Here is a 14,499-nt window from a genome sequence, read left to right on the forward strand (position 1 = left end):
TCAATATATCTCAGTGCTGTGTGTTAAGCAAAGTGCTGCTCCTGAGCTGACAAGCTGGTGCATACGATTCCTTTGGGAACAGCAGGCCTGGTCATTCTAGGAGTGGCCGGTGAATCAGGGGCTGGATGGTGCACTGCACGCTCTGAGGACTCAGGCATTGGTGTGTGCCGATTGCTACCTGTACAGAGAGCAAGGCCTGCGGGAATCTGGAAGGCAGTGCTTGGGCTGCCAGTGGCTGCCGGGAGCTGATCCACAGCACGCACAGACATGACCTCCTCATGCTAAAGACAGGTGATGGTGAGGTGCCTCGCTCCTGGGGAGTGTCACAATCGAAACAGGGCTTGGCACAATAGAGCCCTGGCTGGGGCTTCTGGGTGCTACTATAGTACAAATACTACAGTTATCCCAAAGAGCCACCAGCTTCCTGGCACAGACCCTGCCTCCCGCCCCTCAGCAGTGGGAAGCCTCTCCCATGGCCATGCACACACCTGTTCTTCTCCTAATAGAGGCTGGGGGCCCCTCCACTTGCCCGTAGAGTGAAATGACCATCAGCAGGTAATCTGTGTCTGGCTGCAGCCCTGTCAGCAGGTAGGAATTCTTGCTGGCATCCACATCAAATTTCCGAATGTCCTGGCCTGAGATAATCCAGAGCAAAAGGGTTTAAGGCACAATTCCAGGTCGTCCATTCAACTGAGAGCCCCATGCAACACCAGGGACTCCACATCAGACCAGACCAACAGCCCTTCCAGCCCGCTATCCCATTTCTTGATTGCACGGGGCCAGAGCCGCGCTGCTAATCCAGTATCCTTGTGTCCACGACACAGCAGATGAAGTCTAGTCTGGCATCCAGCCTCCCCCCCATACACCAGGCCATACCCGAGGCCCATCTCATCAGGTTTTGGATTCTGGGCTGCCAAAGGCCAGCAAATATCCTGACACTACTCCCACACCCAGCCGTAAGTGGCTTTGTCAGTAAAAACTGTTCGTGTTAATAGAGAACATGGGGGATGATTGAACAAGAAAGCTCCCCGCACTCCACCCCACCTCAGACACAGGTGACGAACATACAGGGCCTGATCCTACCCATCTTCCACAAGCAGGACTCCCAGAGTTCTATGCCAAGAGGTTTGCAGACCTGGGCCCTGCACCTGTGACCCAGATGTGTGGGCCTTCCTGGAGGGATTCAGCAATGGGCTCTGTACAGACAACGTGGCTGACCTGGCCAAGAAGCTGCGCAAACCCCAAAGCTCGTGGTGAGGTCATTTCCAGGAACACATGGACACCTTTCAGTCTGGTGCGATTTGGCCTGGTTCTCCATGTGTCTCAGGGGCAAAAGGAGAGATCCCCAATACTCCAAGAGCAGGGCCGCGCAGAGTCTCCCAGAGAACGGACAGAGAGCCTGGAGCATGGCCCCTCCCCACCATTCCCCCAGGCTGTTATACCCCTAGGACTGGCACAAGGCCCAGCAGGAGAGCAGGTATGGATCTGAATTGTCTTCAGTGTGATAAAGATTCTCTTGACAGAAGTTCATCACCCCGGCCCCCTTTGCTCATTCCACCACCCCGCCCCCAAACTTTCTTCCCCTCACCCCCAACTTCTCAAGCAGCTCTTCCACCTGCCCTCCTCTTCTCCCCCTGTATGTGCTTGCCTGTCACTTGGTCCCCTTCTGTCTTGGGCATCCTGCCCAGCCCCCGGTCCCTTTCTCCCCTCAGCATGCTGCCTCACTCGCCTCTCCTCCAGCCACTCTGGACTCTCCAGTCTCTCCACACTTCAGCAGCAGGTGCTCCAGAGAACACAGTTTGGGACCCTCTGCCCCATAATGCACCTGACTACAGAAGAGTCCTGTCCCATGGGAGGGGTGTATCTGCTCTGCTGGAAGAAAGGCGTGCCAGCCCCCCACCCACACCCACCCACTCCTTAGAGTCTGCACCACAGCTCAGCACACTGGGGCTCCCCACCATCCAGCCAGAAGGTCTAGAGAACTGTGTCCACCGTTCAGTCTACAGCACCCTGCCACTGGTTTTTGGGATGGGGAGAGAGCTCTAGTTAGTCAGGTAGACTTACCTGAGGGGAGCCCCCAGGAGACCCGGTATCCAGTAGCTCCACTCACACCCCTCCAGGTCACCAGCATGCTCTGCTGGGAGATGTTCTGAACCGACAGCTGCTGCACCCCTTCCAAACGCACTGGAGGGAGAGGGAATCAAACAAAACACAACCATGGCACAAATGTGAGACCCAGAGAGCTCAGCCTCCATGCAACCTGCAAGGCAGCCAAATATACTGCAGAGTCCAGCCCAGCCCAGCCCAGCCACCCTTCTGCATTGCCAGCTCACATAAGAGACACAATAACCTTAACTCTGCCCCTAAATAAGCACAGTTCCCTTCATCGGTAATCTCAAAATATAAATACCCCACAAAACTCTTCAGAAAAATACACCCAGGAATGATGCATGTGCACTTCATGGACATGCACCAATCAGCTTCAAATGCAAGTCCACACACATGCATTATTTTAAAAGTGGATTACGTCACATAAACCAGATATCCAATACTAGTCTCAAAATACATCAGAGATACTTTACCAAAAAATTCTATGCTCAGGTGATTAGAGAGAAATCAAAATCACTTCTTCATTTAAAAATCCCCGGGTCAAAGTGAAGGGTGTTATGCTGCATCTGAGATATGCACGTTTTGTACTTGACCTGAGTTAGACATGGTTGAAAAAACACGAGCTAACAATTTCACAACATGTGGGAGTGGTGTTTATTTCACCGGATTCGAAGTGGGCCCATTTTCCAGTTTGCCTGACACTTTTCACACAGCTGGATTGACATTTTTATCAAAAGCGTTTTAGAAATGTTTTGCCTATTGAAAACCATGGTTCCTTCCTGGAAACCAGGATTTTGGCAAAGAGAAAATGTTGATGATGATTTTGAGAACTATGTTGATAGAGGTTTTATAAAAATATGGAGAACAGTCCTATGAAAAACTGACATTTCAATAATCGGACAATTATTTTGCAAAAAAAAAAAAAAAAAAAAAAAAAAGAAAGTTCCTTTTTAAAAAAAAAGAAATAAAAAGTCATTTCTGGCAGAAAGAAAACCCAGTCAGATGCCCTCTGGCAGCCCCAGGCTCTGGCTGTCTGAGCAGATGGTACTTACAGGTTCGGCCGGTTAGCTGGGCCGGCGCGGCCGTCTGCCGCTGGGAGATAGGCTGAAGTGTGACCACGTAGTCAGTGTTGGGGCGCAGATTGCTGAGTGTGACAGACACAGCGTTGGCCCCCAGGCTCATCTCCTCCGCTTGAGCCTCACCTGGGATGGGCACAGACAGCGATGCATGAGTGGGGCCCAGCACGAGGGGGGACTATCCATTGGAAGGCAGGGGGCTCTGGCGCTGCCGGACACCACCCCAGCCTTGGGCAGGCTGCAGAACACAAGCTATGTGGGGCTTCAGACAGGCCTTTCCTTCATGCAGTAGGTCAGGACTGGAACACTCTGGTGCCCAGGTGGGTTGGCGAGGGGGAGCACACGCAGGCACATGCAGCACAGAACACACTTGGCCTCCCACACGTGTGCAAGCACATGGCTAGCAGCATGAGCAGACACGCTCTGTGTGCTCAGTACGTTCAGCCCAGCTCTGTGCCCCCATTCCCAGCAGCAGGGCTCAGCCAGTGCAAAAAGCTAAACAAAGATCAGGGGCTCAACCCAACCAGGCAGGGCTGGGAAAAGGGAGCAAGGGCCCTGCTTGCACTCCCTGGCAGGGAGCTGTAGGCAAATCCTGGCACTCCCTTGCAGATGCCATGAAAGGAGGGGAAGATGGCAGGGAAATCTCCACACACAGTTCTAAGCTGGCCCCCTCAGCCAGGCACTGGGTCTGGGCAGGGCACGCGGGTGGTTCAGATGAGCTCAGCAGTGGTTTTGTGCCCTCAGGGCTAGCATTCTCTGCTGGGGAGATGCACTGCCATGGCAGCCGGGTGTGGCAGCATGCAGGGCGAGGCGCACTGGGAGTGCTGCCAGGGCCACATGCACTGGGATGGCTGCAGGCTGGGGAAGGGCAACTCCAGGTGCAGCTTCCTACAGAAAATAGCACTGGGGTGGGGGGCTTGAAACCATCTATACCCCTGCCCAAACCCCAGCATTCTCAGAGAGCCCCTGTATACACACACACACCCCCACCCCCTCTTTGGAGCACACACACTACCCCATGTACATACCTCCACATGTACACCCCCAGCACATGTACTGATCTCCTCCCGTACACACAAACCAGTCCTGTACACCCACACCCCAGGACACACACCCAACCCCTTTCAACCCCCTCCCTCCGCCACACACACACACGATATACAGAAGCACCTGGGCCCATCCCCCCCAACAAATACAGCTGCAGTGAGAGGAGAGCTGGGGCTGGAACCCACTCTCACCTATGAGGTGCCTGGGCTTCACTCGGCCACGTGAACGCCACACACCATATCACAGAGATCCTGGCAGCACCACCCACCCCCTTTGGGCACAGTGGATGCCCTGCACTGATCCCGGCACAGCACGGCCTCCCATGGGAGCAAGAGGCCACTCAACTGGCTCTGTGTCTGCCTGCCTCGGAGGAAGTTCATACGTCACATCTGTCTGCTCCTTGGGGTTTGTGGCTAACAAAGTTGCTGGACAGACAGGGTGTGGGGAGGAGGTGGTGCAGCCAAAGAGCGAAGGGAGCAGAGATCCGTCCTCACTGATTCTCGTCCAACCCTCCCACTCAGCCAAGTCCTAGGGCAGTGGAGAAAGGCCTGCCCAGGCTTGGATTCCCCTGCCCTCCTGGAATGGATCCAGGCTCCACACCCTACACATGAGGGACAAGGGTCTGTAGCCGGGCTGGCTGGCAGTTCTCCTGTGGCAGAGAACACAGCCCAGGGGGATGTTCCCACATTGCAGAGCCACAGGAGAGGCAGCGCCTCCCCGGCCCAATCGCCCACACTCCGCCCTCACCTCGGGCCATGTAGGTGATCCGGTAGCCCTGCAAGTTCTCCAAGGCAGCTCCCCAGGCCAGTCTGAGGAAGGACGGCCCAGCCTCCACCACTCGGAAATTCGACACTCCAGACAGGGCCCCTGAAAGAGAATGGGGGCAAGGCCATCACCTTCACACACTCCTGCCCCAGAGAGCCGCCAGCCCTTCGAGCGGGGTCAAGAGGCGCCTTGGTGCCAGGAGAAAAGCAAGCTGCCCTGGGGCGATGCAGGAGGGGACAGGGCGGTCATTAGCCAGTCTGGGGCCAAATCCCAGCATGTGGCGGAGCAGCCCTAAAACTGTCACACTCCACTGGGCAGCGTCCTCGGGATTCTAAACACTGACTCGAAGACTCCCCATATACAGTTCATCTCTCCGCTGCCAAGCCCACCGACGCCCCAGAGCTAACGTTATTGTGGGACCCACCAAAAACCATCAGCTCGAGAGCCCAGTGCCCGGCTCGGCAGCGGCACTCACACCCTATCAATCCCATCCCAGCACGGTCATCCAGCCACAGAATCCAAGATGGTGGCAATGATGGAGTGAGCACATGGTGAGGCCAGAGGGAGTCACCCATTCCCATGGGAAGCCTGCCAGGGTCACAGGCATGAGGAGTCCCACTCACCCCAAACTGAGCTGGAAGCAGGTCCAGCAGCCCTGTCCCATCCTTGGGTGGGCTCAGCCAGGCCCTATCCCTGTAATGGGGCCCATCCTCAGACAATGGTGCATGGACATGGTAGCCGACCTTTCTAGCCCCAGGCTGGACTCCAAGCTCACCAGGCTCTTCCATCAGGAATCCCCCTGGCTCAGAGGGCACCAGGGAGCCTGGGAGTGCAGGCTGGCTCCTGCTCTGGGCAGGTGGACGAGGTGTGGGGGTGCGGAGAGTGTCAAACATGCTGCTTGGATGGGGAGCAGGGCAGGTTACTCACCAGTGCGTCCTTTGCCAGAGACCGACTCGCCAATGCTGTTGGCATACTGGGCGATGACAGTGACCAGATAATCCGTCCCTCCTATCAGCTGGCTCAGCACGGCACTCGTCTCCCTGGGGCTCAGGTTGACCTGTTCAAAGGTACCCAAAGGCATTCCCTTCTTCAGTCAGAGAGATCGAACATCCTGCCTGCTCACCAGCCTCCTCCTGCTGTCCAGATGGCATGGCCCACTGAGCCAGGCCCCACGGAGCAGGTGGGCTCCATATGAGATTTTGCACCATTCACTTCCCTAAGGGGTTTGGTGCTGGAGCAGGGGTCAGAGCCGCCGCCACGAGAAGCCAACAGGCTCTATTCACCCAGAGGGCAGGCTGCAGGCACACCCTTTCCAATGTGCCTCAGCCAGAGAAACCCCCTTTCCCAGCAAGAGGGGGCAGCTCAGTCCCACTGGCCTCTCTGCCGAGCCTGCCCAGCAGGCGGATTTCCGGCCATAGCTGGGAAGGGAAGCTCTCACCTCTTGCATCTCTGCTGTAACTTGCTGCCCCAAGCCCGTGAGCGGCACATACTGGACTTTGTAGCCTGTGACCGGGCCACCCGCCGCAGTCCAGCGGATCCTCAGCATGTCGACCGCCTGCTCCACGAAGACCAGATTGGACGGGCCGCTGTACACCCGCGGACCTTAGGGGAAGGGAAGCAGCAGTCAGGCTCCCTGCTGGCACCACACCTTCCCCAGGGCTGACACGCACAGAGCCACGGCGCAGACGCTAAGTCCCAGCTGCCCAACGCAGGCAGCCCGCTCGGGGACGGATGGCCTCTGCCACAGCAAAGAACGTCATCAGAAGAGAATCATGAAAACGTTCTCACTCAAACTTTCTGGGTGGGGGGGAATCAACTGGGCAGGGCAGCACCCGTGGGGCCAAAGCGAACCGACACAAGGCCCCAGTCAGCGCCCCGTCACCACAAAACAATGCCGCAGCGTGACACTAGCACTGAGCCCTAGACACCGAGATGTACTTCCAGGATGGGGCTCATCTCCAGAAACACAGGGGAAGGTGGAATTTAACCCTTCCATTGCAGCATCAGAAACAGCTGCGACAGCCAGTGCCTGAGACTCAGAAAGAAGTATCTTGCCAAGCAGAGCCAAGTGCAGACAGGGCCCAAACCGCCCCAGTGGGGAGACTGCCAAAATCCCTCAGGCTGTAGTGGTCTCGTGGGTTAGAAGGGCACAGCAGACAGGAGAGATGTGATCAAACACGGCGTTCCAAAGCACGTCCAGGGCTGAGCCATCGCAGGGGGAGGCCGAGAGCACTAGCTGCAACACGCCCCTTACCCGTCTGCAGGACCCCTCCGGTGCTGGCACACACCCTCTGAGACACCAGCGGCAGCAGGGTGCCCAGGATCTTAAAGTCATTGACGTAGAAGAAGTAGTCCTCTGTGGGAGTGGAGGCCACACGTGTGAGCTCCGCGCTGTCTGCGTTCTTGATCCCTGTAGGGGGTGGAGAGCCAGTGAGTGGGTGAGTCTCTCTCCTAGGAATAATCCCCAACTATGCCCTGAGCCATGTCCCCCTCCACCCACCGGCTGGCACAGTGGCACCCCCCCATGCTTACTCGCCCTAGCTGGCTGCTGCAGTGTCAGACATTCACAGCGAGCTGCAGCACATTATAGGTGTGCTGGGTTCCCGGGGCCCTTGTCCCATCGCCTCGGACTCTCCCACCTCCCACCCCCCCTTGCAGTGCCCTGTAATGTCCTGCAGTGGCCAGCAAGCCAGAGCTCCCTAGCCTCACACCCCTGTACCATGCACTCCCCCTGCCCTCCCACGCTAGAGGATCAGGCTCATTCCAGGCCTGGCCAGATGCTTCCACTCTCATCCAGCAGCTGCACTGGCCAAGATCAGAGGACGGATGCATGGCTCTGCCTTCCTCCTAGAGCTCCCCTGCACCAAAGGGACACTTTGGCCAGCGGTGGGAGTCCTGAGCAGCCTGATGAAGGCAGACACACCCCTGGGCTCCTGGAGTCACTTACCCACAGCAAAGACCTTAGTGCCCTGAGCCTTCAGCTTCACGGACGGCTGCTCAGTGTCATCTTGAGACTTGCCATCTGTGATGAGGATGCAGACCTGCCAGGAAGGGGCAAGGGCAAGTCAGGCGGGGGCTGGCCAACTCCACACCAGCTGCCAGGCTCAACACGAGCCGTGGGGCCCACCCAGGGAGGAGGGGCCCCAAGGCCAGTGCCCCCATCTGGCTCAGCCAAAGCACAGCAGATGTGAGACTGGGACCCCCAGAAGCTGAGTTTGGAGGGGCCCACACTGGGAAGAAGGGGAGCAGCAGTCAGACAGTCCCACTGGGCTGGAGCATGTTGCCTCCCCGTGGTCTCCCCTGTTATGGAGAAAGACTTGGAACTGGATAGATGTTACACAGGAGTTCGAAGGAGAGAGGATGTAGCAACCCACCCGCTCCTGCCAAGTGCCCAGCTCTGCTCCCCTCCAGCACAGAGGGAGCCGAGTGACCGGCCTAGCCATCAGCATTCTCTGGCCCCACTGGAGGAGAACCGACAGGCCAGCGTTTTGCTCTCACATTCCCTGGCCATGGCATAAGCAGGGTCTCTCTAGAGGTACCTTTGGGACTCCGGCCCGGATCTGAGTGGGCCCAAAGAAGTTGTCAGCGATGTACCGGAGGCCGGCACCTGTGCGTGTGTTCCCACCCTTGTAGCTCAGCTGCTGGATGGCCCTCTTCACCTCCGTCCCGTTGGGATGCTGGGAGAACGTGAACTCGACCCTGGGGACAAACGCAATCCCAGGGGGATGGGGGAAAACCACAACACAGCCAACTCCCGCTCTGAGCAGGATCCCTACACAGTAACTGCATGGCCCACATGCTTCCTCAGGGGAAGCTACCAGGGCACCCACAGGGTTTCTGTAGGGGATGGGTCATTTCCCATGTATCCCTAGGGTGCGGCTCCATGGAAGCGAGGCAATGACACTACAGAGGTGGTCAGTGGGTTATCTCTAATGGGACTCCTCAGAAAGTGTGCTAGGGGCTGCAGGGGCAATGGGGGTAATTAGATATTTTATTCTCACCCCCCCCCCCCGCCCAGCCTGGGAAAATGAAGGAGTTTCACCGAGCACAGTGCCCATGAGCAGAGGCTGGGCCTCCTCTGTCAGTAGCAGGTGTGAGGCACTCGCAGCGCTCCCTCCCCCAGCAGATAGCTCTGGGGCCACTCCAAGCATCCCGAGCTCCCTTGGCAACTGGAACCCCAAGAGACACCCCCAGGAGCACAGAGAGGCGCCCCCACCAGAGACAGGGCTGCAGGAGCCTCCCGCATCCCATGTGCCTGGCAGGGGGGAAACAGGACCATTGGGACTCACCTGGGGTCGTCGCTGTACTGCACTGCCCCGAATCGCACCGCGCTCTCACCGACCACATGGACAAAGGGCCTGACCAGGTCCTCCATGAAGGCTCGGATCATGCGGAAGTTGGCCCTCCCGATGCTGGAGGATCCATCCACCAGGAACACGATGTCGGCCGCATAGACATTGATGCATGTCCCTGCAAAGCAACCATCAGCAGCTCAGGGCTGACTCCCTTTCTCCCAGCATGCGAGGGCCAGAGGGAACTGTCCCAGCCCTGCCATGGAAGCTCCCTCTGCTGATTTAGCCCTTCCAGCCTCTTACCCCAGGAGCCCTCACTCCTCCCACAGAGAGCTCCAAGACTGCCAGAGTCCATGAGTCAGGGCAAGGAAGCCCAGACCTCAGGGCCACATTCTCTAGCAAGGAGACAGGTTCAGTGCCAGAGGCCATGACAGCCTATCCCTCTATAGGAGTTTCAGGGCCAAGCGGGTGTGGAGCAGACAGGGCCACCCAGACAGGGGTGGAGATATCCCATGAATACGCAAGGGATGAGCACTGCCAGCAGCCAGTGCTTGTGGGCTGACAGCTCCCCAAGGGCCCACTGACTAGGGGCCCCCTTAGCAGAGAACACAATGGATTTTCTCAGACTAGTATCCCATTCCTCCCTGCCAACCAGAGGCCTTGCAAAGGGGCCAGGGACTCACCAGAGAGGCAGCAGCTGCCCCTCCCCTGGGAATCACTCCAGCCTCTCACACATCCCACATTCCTTCAGGGATAAGTCCCTGCCAAGAGGCAGCTGGGACTCCAGGTCCTACATGGGCTGACAGAGGCAGCTCCATCACCCAGGACCATGCATCCTTCCTCCTCCTCCTCCCCTCATGCCACAAGCATAGGTGCTGGAGCTCGGGGTGCACCGCACCCCCTGGCTTGAAGTGGTTTCCATGGGTTTACAGTTTGGTTCAATAGCTCTCAGCACCCCCACTGTACAAATTGTTCCAGCGCCCCTGGCCACAAACCTCCTCTGAATGTCAGCACAGGGCACCTCCCAGCCTCCCCCAGGATAAAAGCCCTGGGCCCCTCCATGCCCCAGCTCAGGGGAGGGGGCAGTCATCAAGCCTATGGGGGAAGGGAGAGACACCAGCTCCCAGGCTGAGCAACAGGGAAGCGCAGTCTACACCCTGGAGCAGAACAAACCCGCAAGGAGCCCTCTGGCCTATCCCAGGAGCACAGGGGCAGCAGCAAGTCAGCAAGGGAGATGCTGCACTCCCCCCACTCGCAGTTCTGAGGGTTGACAGCTGCCTAATAATCACACAAACCCAAACACCCTTGCCCTACCCCTGCCCCAAGGCTGCCCCACCCCTTCTCCGAGGCCCCGCCCCCACTCACTCCATCCCCCCTCCCTCGCTCTCCCCCACCATCACCAGGCTGGGACAGGGGGTTGGAGTGCAGGAGTGGGTGCGGGCTCTGGACTGAGGGGTTGGGCCGGGAGATTCAGAGTGTGGGAAGGGGCTCTGGGCTGAGCCTGGGGCAGAGGGTTGGGGTGCAGGAGGGGGTGTGGGCTCTGGGAGGGAGTTTGGGTGTAGGAGGGGGTTCAGGGCTGGGGCAGGTGGTTGAGATGCATGCAGGAGGGGGTGCAGGGTGTAGGCTCCGGCTGGGCAGTGCTTACCTTGGGCAGCTGCCAGGAAGCAGATGGCATGTCCAGCTCCTAGGCTCAGGGGTGGCCAGGCGACTCTGTGCACTGCCCCCACACTCCCATTGGCCACTGTTCCTGGCCAATGAGAGCTGCAGAGTCAGCACTCAGAGTGGGGGCAGCGTGCAGAGAGCCCCTGGATGCCCCTGTGCCTAGGAGCTGGACAGGCTGTTCACTCTGGGAGCTGCGCAGAGCCAGGGCAGGCAGGGAGCCTGCCTTAGCCCCGCTGTACCACCGGACTTTTAGCGGCCTAAAATCTCCCAGATTGTCTTCAATAGCCTCCAAGAGATCGAGGGTTGGCAACCCTAGCAGTCCTCGTTTTAGGGACTGGGGCTCTCAGTCTGGGGATCTAGCCCTTATCCCCTCCAAGGACAGGACCTCCCAGGTGGTGCTGAGAGTGGGATTCCAACCTGACCTTCTGGAGGGAGCAAGCAAGATCCTGACAGCTCACAGGTGGGGCCAGGAGCTGAGCAAACTGGACAAGCCCCACTTCACCTTGCACATCAGCAAGCATGGTGGGATGGGGTGGGGGGTGGGGGGGCCAATAGGGATACCAGAGAGGCATGATCCGGAGAACTGCAGAGAGCAGCAGATTTGTGACACCTAACTATGCAACAGCATGCCATGCTCCAGGCAGACATCCCAACCACAGACACAGAGGCCAGCCTCGAGGCAGCAGGGGCGCAGAGATCCCCTACTCTGGATCATTTCTCTGCCCCGTCCAGTCCTGTGTCCGGCATGTGGGGACTTGGGGAACCATGAACCACTCAACAAAGTCTGTGTCCCATCCTCTCCCCCACATACACCCCACCCTCCAGACCCAGTACAATTCAGCATGGTGACGGCTCAGATCTGCCTGGGCAGCCTGCCAGCGAATCTGTGCTGGGAGGAGACACCAGGTATCAGACTACAGGACACAGGCTGGTTTGAGGGGTGGAGCTGGGACCAGCCTGAATTCACCCTCCCAGCTGACTATGTGGGCCAAATGCCCCCATCTTCCCTCCCGCAGCTTCTCTGGGGCTACGCATTGTTTCCAGCAAACCCAGTGATGGTGCCACGAGTGGGCCCAGCCCCCAGCCCTTGCCTCACGTACCCCCACCCTCCCCACCCCCTTGGAGAACTCAGACAGCACCAACCTTGGTTTCTTTTTTGTGCCGTAACTGGTGCTGGAGCTAGGAGCAGAGCGAGGAGCAGGATCCACCCTCTCATCGTGGGAGCCTGCAAGACATAACAAGTGGGAGGAGCGGATGCCCACCAGGGAACAGGAAAACCAATGGGGGGCTCATGTCTCAGCAAAGCAATGGGATGGGGGCAGAGACACAGCTGAGTTTCATGGAAAAAGCCCACCGGACCCTCCCAGGCACCTCACCCCACAGCAGGGGTTGCCACATTAGGCCAGTGGCCTGTCTCCGATCAGTGGCCAGATACAAGAAACCCCCTAGTGGACACTTATGAAAACCTCCCCCAAGGGAAGTGCCTACTAACCCCAGGTGGTTGGTTCAGGGCCTGAAGCAGGCATTTTTATGCTGAGTAACCGTGGACACTCTTATTGTCTATATAAAGGTCTAATCTGGGTTTGAATTGTGCTGAGGTCTGGGCCACAATGACCCCTCCTGGCAGCAGGTTCTCCAGGTTCACTGGGTTGAAAAGTGTTTCCTTTGGTAAGTTCTAAACGAGCTGGCGTTCAGTTTCCCTTGGCCGGCCCCATGTTCTTGTGCCAGGAGGCAGGGTGTATAGGCGACCCAATCTGCCATCTCTAAACCAGTCACTATTTTGCATACGTCTAGAGCAGTGTTTTTCCAACCCATGGAAGCAGGAGTGTCACACAGCGCTGCCAATTTCATTACATTCTGAAGCTCCCCCATGCCTGGCACATCCAGACCCTTCATGGTCAAGTTTTCTCTGGCAGCCTCTGACCACATGCACACACTGAGGCAGCTCAGCATTGCTACCTTTGATACTCTGACTTCTGTAGCCAATCTAAGTGATGGAAGGGGATCACCAACAGTTGTTATTTCGGGTATGGGGTCACCACCTCAGAAGGCTGCGAAACACCAGGGGAGAGCGTCCCTGTTCTCTGAAATACAATGTCCCCATCATGTCACCTCTCCGTGGGCAGCCTCTCCCCATTGCTGGATCCTTTCTGAGGTTGCCAGAACCGAAAACACATTCCAGCTGACATGTTAGTACTCATTTACACGGAGGCATCCTAGTCCTTGCAGCATTATTATTATTCAATATTGTCTCCTAGCCCACTCCTTCTGCACCTTGCCATTCAGTTTGCTTTTTCTGATAGTCAGATATCTCAGAGCTGTCCACAGTGCCATACATGACTTTTCCCTGAGCTGTCACAGTTGATTTAGAACCCAGCAACAGGTGTGATTCATTCAAATGATTCCCTCCAGTGTGCATTAATTTACTCAAGCTGAAAGGCAACAAATTTAACTGCTAAAAAAAGACACTGTTAATCTGTGGGACTTGCTGATGCAGGATATTACAGAGGAAAGTAGTTTAGGAAGATTCCACTAAGGGTTAGACATTTATCTGAAGAAGAACAGCATCTGCAGTGACACCAGCTGGGACAAAGACTACCCCAAGGGCCATTGATCCTGATGCTTCAGGAAACAGAGTTATCACCAGCTTGAGTAGGTGAGTGAAGAAATCTCTACCCCAGGATAATGCTGTGCACTTATGCACAGGCCTGGGTGTGGGAGGGACAATTTCTTTTCTATCAAAAGCACCATCCCCCATTGGCCTCTAGAGAAGAGCAGGTAATGGTCTAGATAGACCCTCCATCCCTCCTGCAGTCAGACACCAGACATGACAGGCTGTTGGGCCCAGTCCAGTATAACATTCCCCATACTGCTCTGGCACCATAGGAAAGAGCTAGACTACCACAGAATTGGCTTGTTTTTATGTCCCTTTCACTTATTTCTCTCTGTTTGAGCTCTTCCGTGTCCCAGCCCGGACCCCAGCAACCCGGCAACAGAGCAGAGGGATTGGCAGCAGCGCAGAGACTGGGGGAACTCACGGAGGGGCGAGAAAGGATGACACCTGGCACCAAGGGCTCCCTGGAACTTTGGTGGCAGTTTGTAAGAGCTCCCATTTCCCCGAGCACTGCACCCCAAGATGGAGAATAGAGAGAGGCTGCAGTAACCATCATTAAAGGCAGAGGGTAACTGCAAGCTAAACCCATCCCCCACCATGTACCAATCCTCTCCCCTACCCCACCTCGGGCTTCAGGCATCCACTAGTGCCCATAAAGGGGATACTGAGGCTTACTTTGGACATAGCGTTGCACTGGTTTGATTAATGTGGGATGTTGCACTGGTTTAGATAAACTGGTGCAGCCCCATGTGGACACACTCCCATTGGAGTGGTCCGCTATTAACTGATGTGAGCCAGATTTAAACACAGACAGATTGAAAGCCACATCCAAAGCTTCCCCAGTTTAAATCGTCCCACGGCTGGTGAAACAGGTAGGAGTTCAGCCTGAGGACGAGCCCGCGGAAGGCAGCAAGAGCCCAGCCCATCTGGGGAG

The 14,499-nt window shown here is 56.9% G+C and overlaps 1 protein-coding gene across 1 annotated transcript in view; it reads right to left on the minus strand.

Annotated features, from left to right (window-relative positions):
• COL7A1 (collagen type VII alpha 1 chain) overlaps positions 1-14,499 on the minus strand; it is a 109,756-nt gene that overhangs the window by 92,209 nt on the left and 3,048 nt on the right. The window contains exons 2-12 of the mRNA XM_074959608.1: positions 12,095-12,176; positions 9,287-9,467; positions 8,537-8,696; positions 7,945-8,038; positions 7,252-7,407; positions 6,436-6,599; positions 5,925-6,054; positions 4,980-5,099; positions 3,162-3,311; positions 2,065-2,184; positions 489-635 (exon numbers count right to left, since the gene is read on the minus strand). Coding sequence (XP_074815709.1) covers positions 489-635; positions 2,065-2,184; positions 3,162-3,311; positions 4,980-5,099; positions 5,925-6,054; positions 6,436-6,599; positions 7,252-7,407; positions 7,945-8,038; positions 8,537-8,696; positions 9,287-9,467; positions 12,095-12,167 — 1,495 coding nt within the window. The 5' untranslated portion in view covers positions 12,168-12,176. The remainder of the gene's footprint in view (positions 1-488; positions 636-2,064; positions 2,185-3,161; positions 3,312-4,979; positions 5,100-5,924; positions 6,055-6,435; positions 6,600-7,251; positions 7,408-7,944; positions 8,039-8,536; positions 8,697-9,286; positions 9,468-12,094; positions 12,177-14,499) is intronic.

Source organism: Natator depressus, chromosome 7 (assembly GCF_965152275.1).
Source record: "Natator depressus isolate rNatDep1 chromosome 7, rNatDep2.hap1, whole genome shotgun sequence".
NCBI classification, from domain to species: domain Eukaryota; kingdom Metazoa; phylum Chordata; order Testudines; family Cheloniidae; genus Natator; species Natator depressus.